At 30.7% G+C, this 22,535-nt stretch overlaps 3 protein-coding genes across 9 annotated transcripts in view; 1 reads left to right on the top strand and 2 right to left on the bottom strand.

Moving 5' to 3' along the window:
- Positions 1 to 332: 332 nt before the first annotated feature.
- On the bottom strand, positions 333 to 6,092 carry LOC111684560 (tubulin alpha-4 chain). 2 transcript variants are annotated; one of them, XM_023446756.2, is made up of 2 exons: positions 5,820 to 6,092; positions 333 to 2,064 (listed from the first exon to the last, which is right to left on the bottom strand). In XM_023446756.2, exons 1-2 carry the CDS (start codon positions 5,820 to 5,822, stop codon positions 667 to 669), a joined length of 1,401 nt encoding a protein of 466 aa, XP_023302524.1. In that variant the 5' UTR covers positions 5,823 to 6,092; the 3' UTR covers positions 333 to 666. The 2 variants fall into 2 exon arrangements, with proteins under 2 accessions (XP_023302524.1, XP_046808790.1); XM_046952834.1 differs by lacking the exon at positions 5,820 to 6,092 and adding an exon at positions 5,581 to 5,669.
- A 1,347-nt stretch (positions 6,093 to 7,439) lies between these two features.
- LOC111684559 (UPF0046 protein C25E10.12) lies at positions 7,440 to 10,715 on the bottom strand. Of its 2 annotated transcripts, XM_046952864.1 has the most exons (4): positions 10,532 to 10,715; positions 10,414 to 10,456; positions 9,947 to 10,344; positions 7,440 to 9,545 (listed from the first exon to the last, which is right to left on the bottom strand). In XM_046952864.1, the coding sequence occupies exons 3-4, from the start codon at positions 10,315 to 10,317 to the stop codon at positions 9,014 to 9,016; spliced, it is 903 nt and encodes a 300-aa protein (XP_046808820.1). In that variant the 5' UTR covers positions 10,318 to 10,344; positions 10,414 to 10,456; positions 10,532 to 10,715; the 3' UTR covers positions 7,440 to 9,013. The 2 variants fall into 2 exon arrangements, with proteins under 2 accessions (XP_046808820.1, XP_023302522.2); XM_023446754.2 differs by having other exon boundaries at positions 7,441 to 9,545; positions 10,414 to 10,710.
- A 2,372-nt stretch (positions 10,716 to 13,087) lies between these two features.
- The window catches only part of LOC111688408 (protein furry), a 137,348-nt gene continuing 127,900 nt past the window's right edge, over positions 13,088 to 22,535 (top strand). For 3 of the 5 annotated variants that reach the window (XM_046952272.1, XM_046952271.1, XM_046952270.1), the window contains exon 1: positions 13,089 to 13,389. In XM_046952272.1, the coding sequence (XP_046808228.1) occupies positions 13,332 to 13,389 (58 nt within the window). In that variant the 5' untranslated portion in view covers positions 13,089 to 13,331. Of the gene's footprint in view, positions 13,390 to 22,535 lie in introns of all 5 variants that reach the window. The other 2 variants (XM_046952268.1, XM_046952267.1) reach the window with 1 other exon arrangement.

The raw sequence follows: 22,535 nt of genomic DNA, 5'->3' as shown, positions 1-22,535 counted from the left end.
TTAAATTCTAAGACGATCTAGTCACATCCTTCCGTGTGTCCGAACTACCATTTACTAAATTTTCTCATAATTGATCCCTTTGGCAGAAAATTTGTTTATTGTGAATTCTTCAATAAAAAAATTATGAAACATAATTTAAAATATTATTTAAATTCGGTGTGCCCCGTCCATAAATGTCTCTTGCTCCCATTAAACCCCCAAAAACAATGCTACAAAAGGCTTAACTTTGCAAAAAAGTCACCATAGAAATGCTTAAAGTTTGAAAAAATTCTGAATACATAAAAGCATTCCCAAAATACCAAAAGTTAAAAAAAATCTATAAAACTAAGAGATTAATTTGTTTATATCCAATTTGTATTTATTCACACTTTATTATTTTACTTACTAGATGTTTCAAAAGTAACTTGTAAGTATTTGGAATAAAAATCGTACTTGTTATTGTAACAAAAACAAAATACAAGTAAAATTTTAACTACAATTACTAGCACGTTATCTAGAAACATCTAGTTAATCTTTTTTATCTTTATTTTTTTTTTATTCAATTTATAAAAATTTATAATTTTCTCAAAACTCAATTTATAACTTAATCAATCAATCAATCAATCAACATAGCTGCTTTTGCAACAAAAAAATCATAATAATAACTAGTTAACTTTGTTTAACAGTTTAATACTCATAATCTCCATCTTCGCCAGCTTGGGCGGCATCATCAGTGCCGACTTCTTCAAAATCTCGCTCAAGTGCAGCAAGATCTTCGCGGGCTTCCGTAAATTCACCTTCCTCCATACCCTCACCGACATACCAATGGACAAAGGCACGTTTCTTAAACATCAAGTCAAATTTATAGCACAAATTACTGAACGCCACTGCTATGGCGGTGGTATTCGATAACATACAAACGGCACGAGAAGTTTTGGCTAGATCGCCGTCGGGTACAAATGCTGGTTTCTCATAGTTAATACCGATTTTAAAGCCTGTTGGACACCAGTCGACAAACTGAATGTGTCGTTTCGACTTGATGGCCGAGACGGCGGCGTTGACATCTTTGGGCACAACATCACCACGATACAACATGCAACAGGCCATGTATTTGCCAGCACGAGGATCACATTTTACCATCATATTGCCCGATTCGAAACAGGCATTTGTTAGAGAAGTAATGGCGTGCTGTTCATGAGACGCTCGAGCGGCTGAAACCAGTGGGGCATAAGCCACCAGTGGAAAGTGAATACGTGGAAATGGTACCAAATTCGTTTGGAACTCATTCAAATCCACATTCATTGAACCACTGAAACGCAGAGAAGCTGTTGTGGAGCTAACGATTTGTGCAATTAAACGATTCAAGTTCCGATAGTCTGGACGATCTACATTCAAACTATTTTTACAGATTTCATAAATAGCTTCATTGTCCACCATAAACACACAATCCGAATGCTCCAATGTAGAGTGAGTGGTGAGTAGAGCATTGTAGGGCTCCACAACAGCTGTCGACACTTTAGGCGAGGGATAAACTGCAAAATCCAATTTACATTTCTTGCTAAAATCCATCGACAAACGTTCCATTAGCAAGGAGGTAAAACCCGAACCTGTGCCACCACCCAAACTATGAAATATTAAGAAACCCTGCAGACCATCACACTGTTCGGCAATTTTCTGTATGCGTGTTGTCACATTATCGATCACTTCCTTGCCAATGGAATAGTGACCGCGGGCATAATTGTTGGCCGCATCCTCTTTGCCCGATATTAGCTGTTCGGGATGGTAAAGACTACGCATGGGACCATTACGTACATCATCAATGACTGTCGGTTCCAAATCTACGAAAATTGATCGTGGTACTTGTTTGCCTGAACCGGTTTCGGCAAAAAATGTACGCGCATCATTAGTGGCATTCGATGTACCTTCATTGCCCACTGTACCGGCACTACTGCCGCTGGCCAACATTTCCTCTTTGGTTTTGACAGAACCATCCGGTTTGATGCCATGTTCTAGTAAATATAGTTCCCAACAGGCGTTGCCAATTTGAATGCCACCCTGACCAATTTGAATAGAGATAACTTCACGCTAAAAAGAAAGAATAAAAAATGGTTTTAAAATTATTTTTAGGGGATTTGGAGATGGTAAAATATGGGGAAAATTAGAACATATAAGCACCATATAAGATTGGCGACAACAAGGTTAAATGAATCTTGGAGGATATGTATATTGATTTTGTCATTCCGTTTGTAATACATAAAAATATTGGTCGTAAATACATAGAGCTGCATATTATAGGTCCTTGTTAGAATCTAAAATACAATAGGGAACAGTAGAGAGCAAATATTTTTCACAAATTTGTTTGGTATTAATAATGGGCAAAATCAGTCAAAGCCCCTTCAACTTAATGAATATAACGTTCATAGCCCAATTAAAACTATAAGTAGAGTGATGAAATAAAAGTGAACAATAATCTTTATAAAATCTCAAAGGAATCGGTTCAAATAAATCCTCATGCAGAAAATTATGTTGTCGTTCATAAATCCTTTAAAAATCAAACTATCTTAATAAAACGGAGAGTAATTTATTCCAAAAACAGAATATTTTGTTAAAAATATTCACAAAGATGTTCGTGATATATAAAACGTGTACGATCTTTTAGATAGCACGACGAACTAATCGACAACAATTCGTCGAATGGAACACATTCAAATTATTCGTATTACGAATTCGTTTTAAAATTTGTTCAAAATTGGAAAAATTAAGAAAAAGGAACAAAAATTATATTTTTGTGAATCTCCACGATTTTTAACAGCTTTAAAATTTATTCGAACATTATTTCGAAATTAGCAAATGTAAGAAATTGGCCTCGAAATAAACTAAAATTATATTTTTATGAATATCCCCAATTTTAAGATTTTTTAACAGCTTCAAAATTTTTTCGAACATTACTTCGAATTTTCGAACTTAATTTTAAATATTTCAACATAGCATTGTAGTGTCATCAAGTGTACTTCAAACTGTCAAATTTCAGACAATTCGGGCCACCAGAACTGGTTTTATTGGCTTTAAAATTTTTTCGAACTTAAGTTCGAATTTTCGAAAAATTTATTTTTAGTTTTTATGACCCAGAGATTATTTTAAGAGCATAAAAAAATTTTTGAACATAACTTGGAATTTTCGAATATTCGAACATAATATTGTATTGTCATTAGCTGTACTCACAACCGCCAAATTTCAGAAAATTCGGGCTACCGTAATTGGTCTTAAAGCAATTTTCCCCAATTAATTCGTCGTTCGTCTGCGTTAGAAATAAACCTATCGCACAGTTCGTTACGTATGACGAATTTCGTCATATGCACTGATTGTACGTTTTTTCATATACTTTAGTGTGTTCTATATCTGAGGACGAAAATTCGTTCCGAAAAATTCGTCGTTCGTCCCAATTGTGCGTATAGAATAAAGCTCCCAAAATTGTGTCGAAGCGAGCGGACTTTCATCTGGGGGCCTTTCAGACCCCATATAAATAAATTAGAAAAATTCGTATATTTGACAAACTAACGAACGACGACTTTCGTTACAGCTTGAAACTTTCAATTTTACTTGAAGAACTTTGACAACTCTCATTTGACTTGGTAACTCCCATAGGAATTAGATACAAAATTTCGTTTATCTGTGAAACCAAAAGAACTACTTAGATTCTTCATGTTTTGCACAAATTACTTTAATATTCATCTGAAAATTTTGGGAAAGGGCGGACTTTCATCTAAGAAATTATTAAGGCTAAAATCTTCAAGTTTTACATGAAGAATTTTGACATTTATCTGAAAATTTAGAGCGGACTTTTAATGGGGACTTGACTTCTCCCATATGAATAAAATACAAAATATTGTTTATATTTTAATTTAGTATTTCTTGAAAACTGTTAGATTATTCAAAATTTTTATAGATAGTTAGCTATGTAACATATTGAAAATCTCTATAACTATTGTAGTTAAGAGTCTTCAAAATCGTAAAGTGGGGTTTTTTTTATAATGCTTTTACGGTAGCAAAGCACACTCGGTATAGCTAGTACTTTATAAACCAAATACTTCCTTACAAATGAAAACCCAGTTAAAAGTGAGAAAAGAGATGTAGAAAAGTCATTACAAATAACCAGGGAAACCAAAATATGCAAATGCATGTTTTTTGTGGTGCGTCGTATGGACTCATGGATAAGATATTTACACGTTTCAGACCAATTTGAGAATTTTGGCATCGATTTTTTAGAGCATAATTTTGCATATTTTACCAATAAGAGCATAATTTTGCATGATTTGACTTTTTAGCATATTTAAGGCATATTTTCGAGTTTTTAGAGCATATTTTACTGTTTTAGTGCATATTTTGATGTTTTCGCTTTTTTTCGTTTTTATACATTTTTAATATTTTTTCAAAACTTTATTTCAAAAAAATAAAATTCAATGTTTTTTATTTTTTTTTTTAATTTTTTAGCCTATTTTACAATTTTGAAAAAAAAATTCAATAAAGCATTATATTTTAAATCGGACATAAAACCGATTACTTTTAATTTCATGAGACCAATCCAACAATAGTTTAAAAAACTAATTATTGGAATTTATGACAACACCGATTAAAACGTCAGTTTAAAAGCTATGAATACAATTGGAAGAAATGTGTCAAACTTTGTCGTTTGAAATATGTTTTTTGGGGACCAAATGGTTTCATGTTATTTATTGGTTATCTGAGCGTAAAACGGAATTCTATTATAGGTACTAGTTCATCAAACTATGAGATGAAACATTTATAAAAAAATGTTGTAGGATATAGAATATGACATTAAACATTTATTATTTCATTACAATTACAGTCTTTTTGAGCTTTTCAATGTTAAAAAATAATAAAAAATTTTATTTTTGGAGCATATATTTTAAATTTTAAGAGCATATTTTGAGTTTTTTACGGCATATTTAAAGCGCTTAAAACACTTTTTTTAGAGCATGTTTTCGGTTTCCCTGCAAATAACATATTTGAAGTACATCCAGATTTGGTGAAAAACCAGTGAATGTGTTTTTTTAACACCAAATATCGGATTATTATCGTTTCTAAAACTAGGATTAGATGTAGTTCATATTTGTCAAAAATTATGTAAAATTCTTAGGTTTTTCACCCGAATTTGAAGCACTTTGGGTTACCAGTTGTGATGAAAATATAACATCTTTTTCCACACTTTTTTCCTGGGATGTTTCAACTTTGGTTGATTCTAAATTTTATCAGACACAAGATTATTGTTAGCAAAAAGTTTATCACAAATAGATCAAGAGTTAAAATTTTGTTAAATTTCAATTTGTTTCGATTTACTTAATAAAGAAAAATAAACCCGAACAACCGTAAATCAAATCAAAAACAACGCAGCTCCGATCATCTACAATTTCATTACAAAATTTTTAAAAGTTCACGAGATACCGAATTAAATTCAAAATAAAATTTGTCCAAAGCACTGTATCGTTAAAAGATCATTAAAATTTATATCTCTCAAACGATTTTTTTTTTCTAAACTTAAATATGATATATATATTTTAATTATTTAATTTGTATTATTACACTATTTTTGCAGTAGTTAAACGCCATTTTAATAACGAATAAGTTAAAGTGAATAACTCCGTCTTACTGAGATGCAACAAAAGAAAATCACACACTCACTGCAGATGTTTATAAAGATCACAAAATTTAAAAGAAAAGGGAAACCAGTTTTTCTTTTTTGCAACCCTTAATAATTGCTTATTGAAATACCTATGGATGTATAACCTCAAATGTCCTTGGAACAAAGAAATGCTACTTACCATATTGTCTTAAGATATTTAGTAGTAGTAGTGTAGTACGAAAAGATCCTTCTTTTACTTAAATATTGCAGAAATTTGTTTTTAATTTATACCTACGATCACTTTTTAACGATCGCTGAGGATTCTTTTTGTTTATTTAAATTAAGAAAAATATAAGAAACAGAAGGAGTACTAAGCGCCGAAGTTGAAATAAATGCCGAACAGCTATGAAAATGATGTGGTCGAAGATGATGATGATGACGATGAATGATGGTGATCACTAGCGTAGCGCAAGTATTCAGTACTAAAAAAAAGTCCTGTTATATTTTGCAGTAGTGATGATCGATTATTTTGGTGGTGTGTTTTACTTTTTTTTAATCTATTACAAATTATTTTAGTACTAGATTTTAAATAATATTGCCAGCATCAAAAATTTTTATATATTTTTATATTTATTGTTATTTCTATAGTTTATTACAATTTTTTTTGGAATTTAATGAAGTTTATAAATGTTTGTTTTATTTTGCCTTAATTTTTTGTTTAATAGATCAAGTTAATAAATATTTTAGTAATTTTTTTAAATTTAATTGATAATACTTTAAGGCATGATTGTTAAGAGTAAAGACATGACAAACGAATTCATTCTTTAATTAATGACATTTGAAGCAAGCCTTCCATTCTTGAGCGTAGCATTTCTTAATGTATGTAGGTGTTTTTAGTTGGCGAAATACATAAATTAAAATTACGAAATCATAATGAATTTAAAAAATTAAAAGTTCTAATTTAGAACACAAGCTCAATTGAAAGTAAAATTATATAATATTAATATGTAGAAATAAAGAGCAAAATATGAAAGTTTGGTCAGGGTTTACGAAGTTTAAAGTCACTATTAATCTCGTATATTATAAAAAACTAGAAAATTGTCTAAAGACTAGACTACAGACTAGACAAATGACATGTCATTGGATTATTGAAGTCGATTGACTAGGCGAGAGACTATTCTATAGGCTAGACAAGAGAATATACTCTATAGACTAGAGAAAAGACTTTAATGTAATCTAGTCTATTAAGACTATATTCTAGACAACTAGACAAATCTATGGACCAGATAAGAAACTTATCTATATACTATATAACTGTCTAGTTTATAAAGTCTATATACTAGACAAGATACAATTCTATGGACTAGATAAGAGACTAGTCTATAGACTATATAACTGGCTTGCTGTAGACAAGGTAACGTACTAGACAATAGTCTTATAATAACAGGTTAGACTGTAGACTAGAAAAGGGACTTTTTTACTAATCCAATGACAAGACTACACTATTTCAAGTTTAAATTGAGAAAATCCAAACTTATATTGTGAAACAACAAAATGAATTTCAGAAATCCAATTTAATATTGAGACATACCAAATTAAATTTAGGAGTCAAAATTGATATGAAGAAAAAACAAATTGAAATTTGAATATTCAACTTAATATTGAGAAAAAAACAATCTCAATTAATATTGAGATAATACGAATTGAAATTGAAAAAATGAATTGAAATGATATTAAGAAAACCTAATTTTGTATTGAAATTTATAATATTTTAAATCCATATCCTATTTAAATATTTTATAAAAAAAATATTTTCATACAAATTTTAAATTTCTCATTATAATTTATTAATTTCTTGGTAATTTCTTAATACAATGTTGGGATTCTGAAATTCAATTTGTTTTTTCTCGATATGACTTTACATTTCTTAATTTTATTTTATTATTTCTCAATATTAGTTTGGATTTCTCCATTTCAAATGGGGTTTTCTCAATATTAATTTAAATTTCTGAACTTTAATTTGAATTTTCTAATTTTTAAATTGAAATTCTCAATATGAGTTTGTATTTTCTCAATTTAAACTTAAAATTGTAGTCATGACTAGTCTATAAACTAGATAGCAGTCTAGACAAGAGACTACTCTATAGAGAACACTATTCCGCTATTTAGCATATAGATTAAAATATTGTCTAGTCATTAGATTAGAATAGTCTAAAGACTATACAACAGACTTTTTCATAAGCTAGATACATAGTAGACTAGATAAGAAACTTTTGTATAGACCAGACAATAGTCTGGGCTATAGTCTATATAACTATGGACTATACATAAATGTTTAGTCATTTGACTAAACAGTAGTCTGGACTATAGTCTAAGTAACTATGGACAAGAAAATATACTAGTCTAATGTCTAGTATATAAACTAAGTCATATACTAGAAAAGAGAATAACCTATAAATTAGACAATAGTTTAGATGATAACAGGTTAGTCAAGACAGGAGACTGCTATAAAAACTAATCTGTTAGTAAGTCTGCAGATTGATCTTTTTACTAGACATTATATTAGTAAAGTCCATAGACTAGACTAGAAACAATTATATAGACTAGGCAATAAACTAGATAAGAGATTAATATATAGACTATTTAAAAGTCTAGTCTATTGACAAGACTAGATAGAGACTACTCTGTAGACTACGGCACGGACTATACAGTTATTTAGTTTGTTGTCTAGTCATTCTATTAATATAATCCATAAATTAGACAATTCTATAGACAAGAAAAGAGATTACTCTATAGTCTAAATAAGAGTCTATTCTATTTTTTGGTCTACTATCTGGACATAAGACTAGAGACAACTCTATAGACCATACAAAAGACTGATCTGTAGATAACACAAACGCCTAGCCTATTAATTTTTGAGAACATATTTGGATTTAGCTCAGCTTATTTAATTTAATACAAAATTTTGTAATAAACCATCAATAACTCTCTAACAATAGCTTGGGAATAATGAAAATAGTTATAATTTATTCTATGATATTGTGCATTTTTTTACTGTGCTTTAGACCTTAAAAATGTTTGTCCTCTTAAACAAAAAATAAAATAAAATATATTAGCGCATTTAAATAAATGAAAATATCTTGTGAAAATAATAAAAACTTTTATTTTCTGTGCAAAAAAGGAATACATATAAAAAACAAAAAAAGTACGTTTTGTAAAACAACGAAATTATAGTAAAAATTTGTACAAAAATATATTTAATAATTAATATCGTTACACAAACATAAAATCGCGTATATAAAAATTATATATACAAATAAAACTAAAAAAACTACAAAAAAACATGACTAATATAATCCACCTGTGTTTGTTCATTGCTTAATTCATTTAATTTTACTCATCCTTACGACAACCGGGCGGTAACGTTACATCAAAAACAATAGGAGGATTATTAGGTAAATAATTAATATCGCACGTAGATGCATTCACATAAATCACCCGACCATCTGAGGTTATACCATAACCTTCGTGGACATGACCAAATACATGATATTTGGGTTTAACACGTTTCTGTATGGTCGTCAATAGTTCGACACAACCGGCTCGTACACCCGAACAGCAAAGATCACCATGCCCCACCGGTGGTGTATGCGTAACTAAAATATCAATATCTGATGGTATTTGATTCCATTTCTCTAGACAAGGTAAACCACGCGGTACATTAAAAGCCCATTTACAGAATTCTGGCTGCCAAGGGCTGCCATATATACGTATACCCCAAATTTCTATGAGTTCATCTTCGATATAGGTACAATTGGTTAAAACATCTCGAATGTTGGGCGTTTGAACGGCATCTACAATATTTTCTTTGGCATTGCCCAATGTGGGCAGGTCATCAAGTATAGACATACCAGTATGTTTGCTTCTAGAAAGGAGAAAGGTTAAATGAATAAAATTAATTATAGTTTTCTTAAGGAAAATGTATATGTTAGCATTTGAAGGAAACTTTATAGTGTATATTCAATGGACAAAATATACACAAAACTATAGACTAGACTAGTGGCCTCCGGTTGGTTAGTGATCTAGTCTGGTGACCGAAGGTGGTGGGTTCGATTCCCACCAGTGGCACTGGTTAATGAGCGCATAACAGGCCCGATAGAGGCCTAGGTGTATTTCTTCGGATTTGATGTGTATACATTCTCCTTTCATACTAACTAACTATAGACTAGACTATAGAGCAGTCTAGGCTTTTGACTAGTCTTTAGTCTGGATAATATACTAGACAGTCTTCTTTTTATAAAGTAGTATAAAGTATTTTAAACATACCTTTCATTACTATTTCGATTTTGAAATGGATGCGTAAATGTCGAATCAAAACTCAACTCATGATTTCCGGCAATTACAATTTTGTGTTTATGCGGCAGAGTACTAATCCAGTTATTAAATTCTATAACTTCTTCTAACTGGCCACATTTGGTAAAATCTCCGGCATGTATAAAAATATCACCATCTGGTATATCAAACTTTATGTAGGGGGTCAATGAATGCGTATCACTCATGCAAACGACGCGCGCCTTATTAAAAGCCACTCCTGTTTGAGGAGGTTTCATAGTAACTTTTATGACACGTTGAGTCTTTGAGATCTCCTTCCAAGCGGAGGTGGGATCACTAGTTAAGGGATGTATAGGTATATCCATAGTTCTGATGCTAGATAACAATTTCCGCTAAAATAACCAAAAAAAAAATAAGTTTTTACACAATTATGTAAAAAACAAAAAAGAACAGGAACAAACCTTTGGCTAACGCAGCCCCTTTTTTGATTGTAAATGCCCTCGGCTAATGTTATTTTTAGATAAATATTAGAAATTGTTATTGTTTACGTTTCGAAATATTTTTGTTAATCAGCCATACTTAGTTTTGATAAGACTATATTGCACAGTTTCTTAAAAAAATGTTTAATTTATCAATTAAAAGCACTGTTTGCAAAAATATGACGTCGTCTTGAATTTATCGAAAAAATGCTATTGGATAGGCTGACCATATAAACATGTTTTCCAGGAATAAAGTAATTATAATGTTATCGAAAGAAAAAAACTACTAAACTATAATACAATTATTTTATTATTATGTAACTTAATTGGTAACTTGTACGAAGATAATTAATTATTTTAAACAATAGAATAGAAATTTTTAAAATTTTTTTTATTAAATCAAACAAACATTGTTTTTTTTTTAATTTTACCAACCATGCATACATATGTTTATTGATAACAATTTATATATCGATAACTTTGGCATACGCATCAAAACAAAGAAGAAAATTAATTAAAGAGCGGCAGCCTGAGAGTGAGAGATAGTGCAAAAAAACGTGCTACCATTGACGGGCTACAAAGCTACGAAAAGGGATGGAAAATGTTCTATGTACTTTATGTACTTTTTGCCATGTATGGGTACATAGTAGAATTGTTAATTATTCGTGTTTAAAATTATGCGAATGAAAACTTACCATTTTTTATACGAGTAGTCGAGTAAATTTTAAAAATTATTCGAACGAATAATGAAAAAAAGTTTTCATTCGAATAACTTAATTAAATGTAAATAAATCGTGCCAAACAACTTCAAAATCTTACGATAAGGATATAAAACGGATTTACGTACATTAATGCACCTATATGTCAGTAACCTAGTTCAATCTTAAACTCTTTTAAATTTCTCAGTAGATTTCAAAGTGGAAGCTGAGGGTTTAACAGAGTTATATGAATACGATGTTTAACTTAAATAAAGAAATATGTGTGAATTTCATCAGCTACCTAACATGTTTTATACCCACCATCAAAAATGATGGGGTATGTATTGTACTTTCCGTTTGTAACACATTGAAATATTGAGTCCTTATTAGATTCTAAAACGATCTAGCCGTTCATCTGCTTGTCTGTCTATTGAAAACACGAAAGGACAAGGTAGAAAGTTGAAATTTTTAACAAATATTTTTTTGATTGATATTGAAAATGGGCAAAATCTGTTTACGATTTATCTCATCAGAAAATGACTAGTTTACATAACTCACTTAGAAACACCAATATAGGAACTTATTCGATATATATAAAAATTAATGTGTGTTTGTTTGTAAGTTTGTATGTTTGAACGTTATAGACTACTAAACGGCTAAGCCGATTTTCTGGAAATTTTTCACAGCGTATTCCTGTATGTCTGGAGTAGGTAATAGGCTACTTTTTATTCTGAATTTTCGTATATTTGAGATTATAAAACTGTTACAGTCCTCAAATTTTGTCAAAAGCACTTTAGTGTCAATATGATTATATGGGATAAAAAGTAGGCGGACTAGCGTTAGGAGGCGTGGCACCTCACATATAAATTAAATACAAAAATTCATTTATCTTGGAAAATATACAGTTAGAATTTTTGCACGAATAATTTTAACATTCATGAAAACATTTTGGGTAATAAATTGGCGGAGTACCCATGAGAGGAGCAGCACCTCCCATATTAATTACATACAAAAATTCGTTTATCTTGAGATAATATAACAGTTAGAGTCCTCAAATTTTGTCCAGGCCAATTTAGTGTCAATATGATTATTTAGGTTAAAATGTGGGAGGGCTAGTGTTAGGGGGCGTGGTATCTCCCATATAAATTAAATACAAAAATTCGCTTAATAACATTAACATCCATGTAAACATTTTACAAACTTTCAATAGGGGACTTGACACCACATACATATATAATAAAATACAAAATTTCGTATATCTTGAAAACTGTTAGTTAATTTAAATTTTTCATAGATAGATAGAAATTGGCGAAATTGCAATAATTTGCTTGGCATCACTCATATGTTAGATATTGTTAATCTGGAAAACTATTGTGGTTAGAATTTTCAAAATTTTTAAGTGGATTTTTCTTAAATACTGGAGGGTAAAAAATATTGTATATCCCAAGGCTATACAATTCAATGGATACAATTCAAAACGAATATGTTTTTCCGATACATATTCTGTGATACTATATCCGGATCGGCCCATTACTTGTTTATTAATTATATATCTTCTAACCAATAGACTCCATAGACTAGTCAATAAACTACTTGATAGAATAGTCAATACATTAGCACATATGCTATTAAATAGACTATATAAATTTAATCTATTAAATTTTGTTAATTAAAAATGCTTATATATGTACATATATATTTATATTTACAATTATTATATTATATTTACAACCCTTAAAATTTGCCCAACACTAAACAGCTGTTTAATTAGCAACACTGCTCTCTATTTACATTTTCCTATTTCCTTTATTTTTCTCATTCTTCATTTGTTGATGTTTCATATATCAAAACAAAATAAAAGAAAAACAAATTCCAGCTGTTTTTTTCTAACCATATGGTTTTTGACAGCAACAATTGCTGTTAAAAGGAAACGTCAAAATTTTGCAATAAGAAAAAACAAAACGAAATAAGAAGAAGTAAAGATGGCTACATTTTTGTGCAGTATTTTTGTTTGAGTGAAAGAAATTGTGTCAAAATAAATTAAAAGTGCAGATTGTCTACAATTAAATTAATGCTATTTAATATAAACAAATAATAGCCATTAAATGCTATTGAATTTAACAAGAAAATAAGCAAACAAATATTAAAAAGTGTATGTGTGTGTGAAATTATAAAAAGAAAAAATTAAATTCAATAAAAAACATGGACAATTTTGATATGTCTGCCACGGGCGATGATGGTCAGACAGAGGATAAATTAGGTAAGTTTTCCATAAAGTATTTACAGTTTTATGAGACATTTGTCTTCCTAATAACATTAACAAATTATTAAAAAGTTTTTTTTTTTCAAAGGGGGCGTTGTTCTTCTTCAATGTATTTTTCTTAATTGTCTCTGGCTAATATAAACTAAAATCTAGTGTACCAACATTCTTCATTCAGTCCAAATCATTGACCTCATTTTCTTTGTTTCTTCTATTCGTTCGAAATATGTATGCGGCGGCTTTATTTAGTTTTCATTTTAATTTAATAAGAATTGAAAATCTTGTTTTCGACAAAATTATTGGTTACAAACCGATAGTTCTACCATTGTTGTGTATTTTGTGTATTTGTCCGTCTATCTGTATCATTCGCTGTAGAAAAGAAAGGGCCTTCGGGTGATTCATTGCACTTTTGCGTTTAAATATATTTTCTTAGTAGAGGATTTTGATTATTGTAAACAAATAGGTTGCGGTGGGGAAGTTTGCTAACGTGTATATTTGTAATTTAAAGACAGTTTAGCAAAATATTAAACAAAAATAACAAGTTTGTTAAGAATATTAACTACTAATATTCTACTAAAATTTAAATTATGATAAACAAAGCCTACTAATTATTTGTTACTATCGAAAAGCTTTGTAGACTTAATTTTAAACTTCTCGGTTTGGCTTTTTAGATCTGTTGATGCCATCTTCGACATCATCAATTATTCTTTGTTTTGCACATTTTAATTTTTCAGAAATTAAATCGTTCTTATAGAGCTCATGATGACACCTTCTATAAGCAATTGTAGTAATGTGTAAACCACTTTAGCGGGGAGGGTATATTGGGTTTGTGCTGATGTTTGTAAAATACAAAAATATTCGTCCAATACCAACCTTAAAGTATAACAATCGGTACTTTTTGAATTTTCTATAATATTGAATCTAGAAACATGAAATTAAATATGTTCAGGTCGAAGTAAGTAATGTGAAAGAGGAGTTTTTGGATATCGACTGTTTGGAACTGATGTCGTCAAAGATATATTATGCTTGTGCAAATAAATATACATATATTTTAAGGAAAGCAAAATGTAGATTTTTAAGGGATCACGTCATTTTTGTCAGACATTTGATAGGCGTGAACGTAGCGTTATGGGTCGATTATGGGTAGCAACAAAACTTTAGTTGAGTTGCCAGCAGCCAACGTAGCTGACATAAAACCCTGGAGATTACTCTGTAACTCGATCCGAAACAAAAAAATTCGCATTTGTATACATTATGTTTTAAAAGCGTTTTCTTTCGAATCGATGTACGGAATAAGACCCTGATATTTTGAACGGCAACTTTCGTTATTTAAACTTAATTTTAAATATTCCAACACAGCATTGTAGTGTTATCAAGTGTACTCCGGACTGTCAAGTTTCAGACAATTCGGGAAAGCTGAACTGGTTTTAATGGCTTCGAACTTAAGTTCAAATTTTCGAAAATTTTATTTTTAGTTTTTATTACCATAGTTCATAGTTCGTTACGTACGACGAATTTCGTCATACGCAATGATTGTGTAAATGTTCATATACCTAAGTTTGTTCCATTTCTGACGTCGAATATTCGTTCCCAATTGTATGTATACTATAAAGCAGCTCACTTGGGTTCATTATTGTTGGTTCCGCTGTGTTATCCTAGTTGTTGTAGGAGTGTATTCTGATGTTACCCTCTGCTACCAGAACTAAAAAGGTCTCATTTATGAACCGTAGGATATTCTTCAGACCTATCCCAGAAGGCTCATCCGCATGAAACATCATGCTTGAAACAAAGGTAGTACCGTAGCATTGCAAAGTATATGCGATATCGTCTCTCTTCTCTCTGATTGTGACAACTTTTGCAGTAGTCATTGTAAGCAAGACCTTGTCTCTTGACATGAGTGCCTACGGCACAGCGTCCTCTAATTTCTGATACAAGCGTTTTTATCTGTTCTCTTCGAAAGCCAATAAGCAGTCTTGATTTGAGACATTGATATATAGGGCAGATAGTTATCGAGATCTGACAAACGGTTTCACTGAACCACCTGATTTGTGCTGTAGCATATAATTATTTAAGAACAAGTTTCCTACAGTTAGTTCCTTTTTTGGCTTATTCATTTGCTATACAGTTACCCTGACATTTATCATGACCAGGCACACATGTTAGCGTTATTCTAGAATGATTCGCTATCTCATTTAGAGATAACCGGCATTGTTTGATTAAAATAGATGTCGTAAAAACACTAACTAGATTTTTGATAGCAGATTTGATGACAGTATATATACAAATATCCCCAGACATGTGATAATATCTTAGCCAATTCTCTGCTCTTTTGATATCAGATATTACTGCCTACGGTAGTGTAGTTGTGCAGTCTGAAGTATATTTAGATACCAAATATTTCAATCCCCTTGGAGCCATCAGTCTAAACTCTCGTTATACCTGGTTGTGGATCGGGGTTCTAATTTGGAATTCCTATGTGGTGGCCTGGTGAGAAAGCAATTATCGAAGGCAGGCTAAGTAATGCAATTTAAATGCAGTGATTCGAAGTGTTTTATAATTCTGTGACCAGACCACGAGCCACTGGCATTCCAGGAGAGTTCTGGAATGTTTCACAGTGTTTGTATAAAAATATTCCGAAATAAAGTTAAAAAACAAATCAAATGCTTTATTTTTTAAATAATACACATTTTTAACATACTGACTGATGTAGGGTATCATATGGTCAGCTACGCCCAACTATACATTCATACTTGTTATCTCTTAAGGGCGTTCAGGCTTTTGCTTTTTGCCGAGCTTTCGACAGAGTTACTTCTCAACCCCATCACTAATATAATGCAACCTCAGCAAATGCAAATCACGATTGAAACATATATTTAAATATAGCCAAACATCTCATAACTATAGGCGGTTATAAAACACGTCATTTATATTATCTGTACAATTTGAAAGGCTTTACAAAATCATCGGTCGTGACCGTTCGAATACCAGACTCAGAATATGTCAGAAACTTTAAAACACTGTTCCCAGATATAATATCATGGTCAAACTTAACATTACAGCACGAAACTAAGGTATAAAGTGGGCCTTCGGTTCTATATTGAAATCCCTGAAATAGAAATACTGTTTACCACAACATTAGCTTCCAGACAGAAGTTCGAGCCATAAGGGTATACGTGAATTTTATTACAATAAATATGGCGCTCACAGGGCTTAACGTATTTACTGACAACCAAGAAAGTAATAAGCCGATATAAGATAATAATGTTAAATCTTAGACAATTTTTAATTAGATTTTAAGAAAGCTGTAACCGTAAAGTCTTCCTAAGGGGAGATCGATCTGACAAACGACGGCAGACCCATAAGGGCTCTTAACATAATAAAACAGTGGGTAGTACCTCAAAGATCCTATGGGGTGAGTCTAACGAGAGCTGGACGAAATTCTTAAATTCTACGGATGTATCATCCCTTACCAATATTGATTTGAAAATTCTTAAGGATTACATCCACAAAACATCAGACGATAGAATATTAAATAAAAATAGTTGTTGCTGTGGTTGAATAATTTGGATCATTCCGGTACGTAGCACCTGCTGTCGAGGAATGCTGCACGAGGAAACAATGGTCCTTCAAGTCAATGTTGTCCTGACAAACCAGATTCTTCTGGAGTGTCATACGAGATCAATATTGTGTTGACTAAACAGATCATTCCGGAATGTCGTACGAGGAGTTATCCCAATTTAACATCACACATGTCAAAAAGGTTCTTCGAATTTACGAGGAGAACAAGCAGAGGTATTTGCAGGATCGATTAGATAAGTCCTCTTATAGCACAGGTTTGGACGACATTTCTAGAGACGCAATCCAACTTAGGTTGGAGAAACAGTCCTAATGCCTAGTCACGTTAGACCGTGGCGTCCCTAACGAATGTCCTGTATTTGTCAAGGTCCTCATGACACCTACCAAATATCCAACTGCTCAGCCAAACCTACTTCACATTGTCGATTTATGGACGCATTCAGTTGAAGTAGCCCAATTTTTAGGACTGGACATTGATGTAGAACCCCACTAACTAGAATAGGTGTAACAATTTCCATATAAAGTAGCCCACAACAGGCCCGATTGTGTCCTAGATGTACTTCTTCTTTTTTAATATAAATACATTCTCCTAACAACCCAATACAGAATGTTGGAAACTTCGAACGTTGTGATTAAAGTTGTGTGTTTTGAGTTTCAATGGTCATGGTCTTGATTTCAATATTAGTTTTGTAAAACATAAAAATTACACCATTTTAATAAGTTTTTTAAACATTTAAACACCAAACTGTTGGATGCAACTTGTAAGTTTTCAATTTGTATCTGATTTAAAACAAACATAAACAAAAAAAAGCGTTTCTCTCATTCAGTCTGTTTAAAAATGTACTATCAAACCACAACAAAAAGCACAAAAAAGAAAAAAATAAACAAAACAAAAATTTCATTCATAAAACGTTTGGGCTGCAAAATACTATAAAAAACATTTGCAATAGAAAGAAGGCGAAAAAAACCGAGAAACTGAAAAAAGTTATCAAAACAAAACCTTGATAATGGCCCTGAATTGAAACAAAAACAAACTAGAGAAAATGTAAAGACAAAAAATAAATAAAAATAAAAAACAAACACAAATGGCATCACCCCAAAAAAATAAGTAAAACTGTTTTTTTTAAAAAAAAAAGTTACAAATAAATCGAAAATACAAAAACAAACATATAATGCAAAAGCAAAAAAAAAAAAAAAAATAATAAACCTGAGAGCAACTATTAAAACACTTTAGCAGTCAAAAGCCAACCAGTCATTCAGTTAGTCACTCTTCTCATTTGGTCTAGTCGCTATTAGTTTTGCCCCTGTGTATTTAATAGAGAAAAAAAGTTTTTAAATTAATTATTAAAAATTAAACCTTTAAATGGTTTCAAAAGTTGTAATTACAAAGAAATATATAGAAAAATAAAATAATTGTTTAAAAAAACATATTTTATATAATTAATAATATTGCATAATTGTATTTATGTATTAAAATAAATAAAAATATAGTCAAAATATCGGCCGTTTAAATGACCAAATAAAGAAACAAACAAAATCTCAAACGCGCGCGCATTATTTTTTTTATTTAAATCGTTGTCGTTTAACAAAAAGTGCATAATTAACGAAGTGTGTAAAAATTTTGTGAAATAAAATTAAAACAATTTATTACAAATAAATTCCTAAGTTTTGTGTGTATGTGTGTATTTTAATAGGGAATTTTTTTTAATATCTTTACGAAAGTTGCTTCTAACTTAAATTGTGATGTAATATTTGCTTAAATATTTAACTTTTTTATTTTTTTTTTTTGAATTTACGAGGGTAGTTTAAAAGGCTCTCTGTAATAATGTTACTAAATATGATTGGTTTTTTGAAACGTTTTAAGACATAGTTCACTCAAAGTACAATATGCAATACAACACTCATGGGTAGGAGCTTCGAAGTTTATTTTGCAGCTACTCGAATGCTTATTAAAGAGGGCGAAGGTACTTTTCGGTGACAGTAGTATATTCAATTCAGAATCAGTTTTTTGAAACGGTTTTAGACAATTGATCTTCTTACTATTTACACCACTTATATCTGACTGAAAATGGAAACATACTATACTAATTTATGGACTGAAGTTTCGTATCCTTTTTGGAGCTACTCGACCGCGTACAAGTGTGAGTGAAGGTACTTATCGGTGAAGGTACAACGCTATTAATTCACTAGAACACCGTCGCAACGTAAGGAGTATTAAATGGTTCTATCGGTACTAAATTATGGATCTATCAATACTAAATTAGGGAACTGCTCTAAAATTAGGGACCTTGATCCCGATACGCGTATACTTTTACGTAGTACACGACTCTCATCAAGAACACACCCATTTGTGTAGATTGGCCACTGGACCGCTCGACAGATTACAGGGAAAATTCTTTTTTCAGCACTGTTCGATGTGAAAAAGTATAAATCAAATGTCCACAAACACTACTCCCTCCTACAACCTTTCTTCCTAGTTCCAGCACAATGCACTGCATAAGTGTTGGTTACACCCTAAGTGCTGTTACGAGAAAAAAATAGGTTTTAAAAAACAAGACTTTCAGATTTCTGCAAGCTTGCAAAATTTATAAAACTCATAGAGTTTCTACTCAGAGACACACCGAATCTATTGTGATTTCCTTGAATAAATATCATTAAAAGATAACAAGAGAGTAAGCTAGAGAAGGATGTGAAAAGTGAAATTTCCCTCCAGATTGGTCTCTATTGTCCGTTACCTTAATAACCATTCTATTTCACTGATGAAACCCTAAATGTTGCCTAAAAGGCATCCCAATTAAACCAATTTAATCTTTAACGAAATCATTTTAGATTCTGTATTACCGTTTCTAGGTTCTTTTCGTCTACGCACAACATAAAAAATGCCTGCTATCGGCCCTATTAAGTCTAATGGTTACTTTGGCCATAGTGCCTACAATCCATTTTACTGTGACACTATCGATAAGGAAATCAGTCTCTAGTAATAACAGGTTGGAGGATTCAATTCGAATTCTGTCTAGTCAAATTATATGCAATCTCATTACCATGTAGAACACAGTGTCCCGTTAATCAACACATCTTTACTAACTAACACTTTCTGAGCTCTTTTTCATCATGTTAACGGGTTAGGATTAACATTCTACTTTTCAAAGCTCTAAGAGCTATTTGACTGTCAACTTCCGTTCCTTATAAAAGCACTACATTCGACCGGCAGTCTATAACACAATTTTATGTCTCTATCTACTAGATAAATTCCGAGCTCTGTACGCAGAATAAAAACATGGTTATTGTAACCATGATTTAAATGCAACATATAATGGTCAAATATATGATTGATGATGAATAAAGTTACAATAATATGTTTAGACATATTATTGTAACTTTACTGTATAGGAAATGAACATTAAAATCTTTAGAGTAACAAACATATAGTTAAAATTGAATTAAAATAACATTTATTTGTTTTTCATAATAATTATATTGTTACAATGAACATAGTATAGTTGTAGTAACCATGCTTTTTCTGTCATAAAATATGTTTTTGAATACAATCACAGGTTCTCGATTTTTTACGAAAATGCTGTTTAAATTAGAAGAATTTACTTTAAAGTTGAGAAATATGCAATGTATCTTAGGAAAGTCTTGCAAATTCAGATTCAGGAAATTAAAATAATGTTCAGACTTAGATCTGCTGCCCTAGTAATAAGCAGATTTTTTCTTTTAACAAAGTGAATATTCTTTCAAATATCTTTTAATATACCGAAAATAATTTTAAATTTACCTTCGTGTAAATAAGGGTTTTTGTTGTTGTTGTTGTTATTTTTCTAATATAATTTGATTGTGATTTATATTTGAATTTATTTAAGTGTTTTTGTTTTCTTTTTCTTCTCGAAATTCTCTGTTATTGTTTCTACACAAACCTTATGATTCTCTTACTCTTCTTACTCTTGTAAGTTTTTTCTCCATTCTATGGTGTTTGTTATTGTTTACTATTTATTTACTAAAATGTTGTTGTCATTTGTTTTTTTTAAAGAGTGAATTTTGTTGTTATTGTTTTCTTTATGTTGTTGTGTTTAGTTGTTGACATCTCTACTTGCTTTTGTTTTGAATTTTTTTCTTAGTTTAAAATTTGTTTTTATAGTTTTTTTTTTATCAAGTTATATTTGTTTTTATCTTTAATTGTTGTTGTTTAAACACTTGCTTTTTTTATGGTCATACATAATACATTCATATGTCTGTGCGACCGTCTGTCTGTCATACACTTGAACTTGTTTGCCAAAAAAAGTAAATAAAAAATAATTATAATGATTTATTTATGAATATTTTAATTTCGAGAATAGGAAAAAACACAAACACGTTAAAAAATGATTAACAGAACTTGATCTAAATTTAACACTTAGTTGAAAATTACTGAATACAGAGTGTTTCTATTAAGAAATGTTATTTTATTTAATGAAATATAGAGAAAGGTGATTGTGACAAAATAAGGAATGATCTCCAGTTATTATTATAGTAAACTCTTGCTTCCTCTCTCTGTAATGTAATCCCCTCCAAATAGTTTTAACCTTGAAAATTTGTGTATATTTTTTTCAAAATTATTAATTCATATCACTAAAGTATACTTAATTTTGCCAATCCTTAACAATCATACGTCACCATGTCTGTTTTCCCCCTAAATAAATATTTAAATATTAATCATACGTCTTGGTAGCAGTGCACTCACTGTGTTTAGGTTAATTCTAACAGATGTTTAGTTTTCCAAATTAAAACACCAAAACAAAGAAATTTATTCAGAAAAAAAAAACGCACAAAAAGCTATTAATACCATTAATGTTTTTAATAGGCCAACAATTTAGTTTTATTACATTTAGTAATAAAACAATATAAACAACAATAAACAAATGTTAAAACAAAAACCAAAAATTGAAACAAAGAAATAAAAAAATCCAAAAACAATATAAAAAAACAACCGCAATTTAGTAAAATTTCTATGACTTATTGTGTCATAAACACGCAGCATATTTTTTGAATTACATTGTTTGTCTGTTGTTTCTAAGTCTTATAAGTTTTCCTAATTTTTGTTTTTAAATGTTGCATGTATTTGTTTATTGTTGTTGTTGTTTGATTTTCCATTGACTGAATACTGCTACTGCTGATGATGATGACGATGTCTATTAATGTTATAAGATTTCTTAGCTTTTCTATAAACTTCTTTTTGTTTTATAAATGTATTTCGCTCTCTCCTTCTACCTTTCTTTTAGTACCCTGCAGTTTGGTGTGTACAGAAATGTCGTTTTTATACCCTACACCACTATAGTGGGGAGGGTATTATACGTTTGTGCTGAAGTTTGTAACATACAAAAATATTGGTCCAATACTCACCTTAAAGTATACCGATCGATTCAGAATCATTTTTTGAGTCGATTAAGACATGTCCGTCCGTCCGTCTGTCCGGCTGGCTGGCTGTCCGTATAAACCTTGTGCGCAAGGTACAGGGTGCAATTTTCAAGATAATTTGATGAAATTTGGACCAAGCATGTTTTTTGGCACATGTACGAAGCCTATTGAAAATG

The sequence above is a fragment of the Lucilia cuprina genome, chromosome 5 (genome assembly GCF_022045245.1).
Source record: "Lucilia cuprina isolate Lc7/37 chromosome 5, ASM2204524v1, whole genome shotgun sequence".
Lineage (NCBI taxonomy): Eukaryota > Metazoa > Arthropoda > Insecta > Diptera > Calliphoridae > Lucilia > Lucilia cuprina.
The sequence above is the reverse complement of the archived record's forward strand: the minus strand, read 5'-3'. Positions and strand labels throughout refer to the sequence as shown.

What these genes read in the sequence shown, in the direction of transcription:
- LOC111684560 (XM_046952834.1), bottom strand. Translation starts at nt 5,607, where the DNA reads ATGGCGTTTAACTACTGCAAAAATAGT. An exon ending in TTAACTACTGCAAAAATAGT is followed by an intron (nt 2,065 to 5,580) that starts GTAATAATACAA and finishes CTTTCTTTTTAG; the next exon opens with CGTGAAGTTATCTCTATTCA.
- LOC111684559 (XM_046952864.1), bottom strand. Translation starts at nt 10,317, where the DNA reads ATGGATATACCTATACATCCCTTAACTAGTGATCCCACCTCCGCTTGG. An exon ending in AATCGAAATAGTAATGAAAG is followed by an intron (nt 9,546 to 9,946) that starts GTATGTTTAAAA and finishes TCTCCTTTCTAG; the next exon opens with AAGCAAACATACTGGTATGT.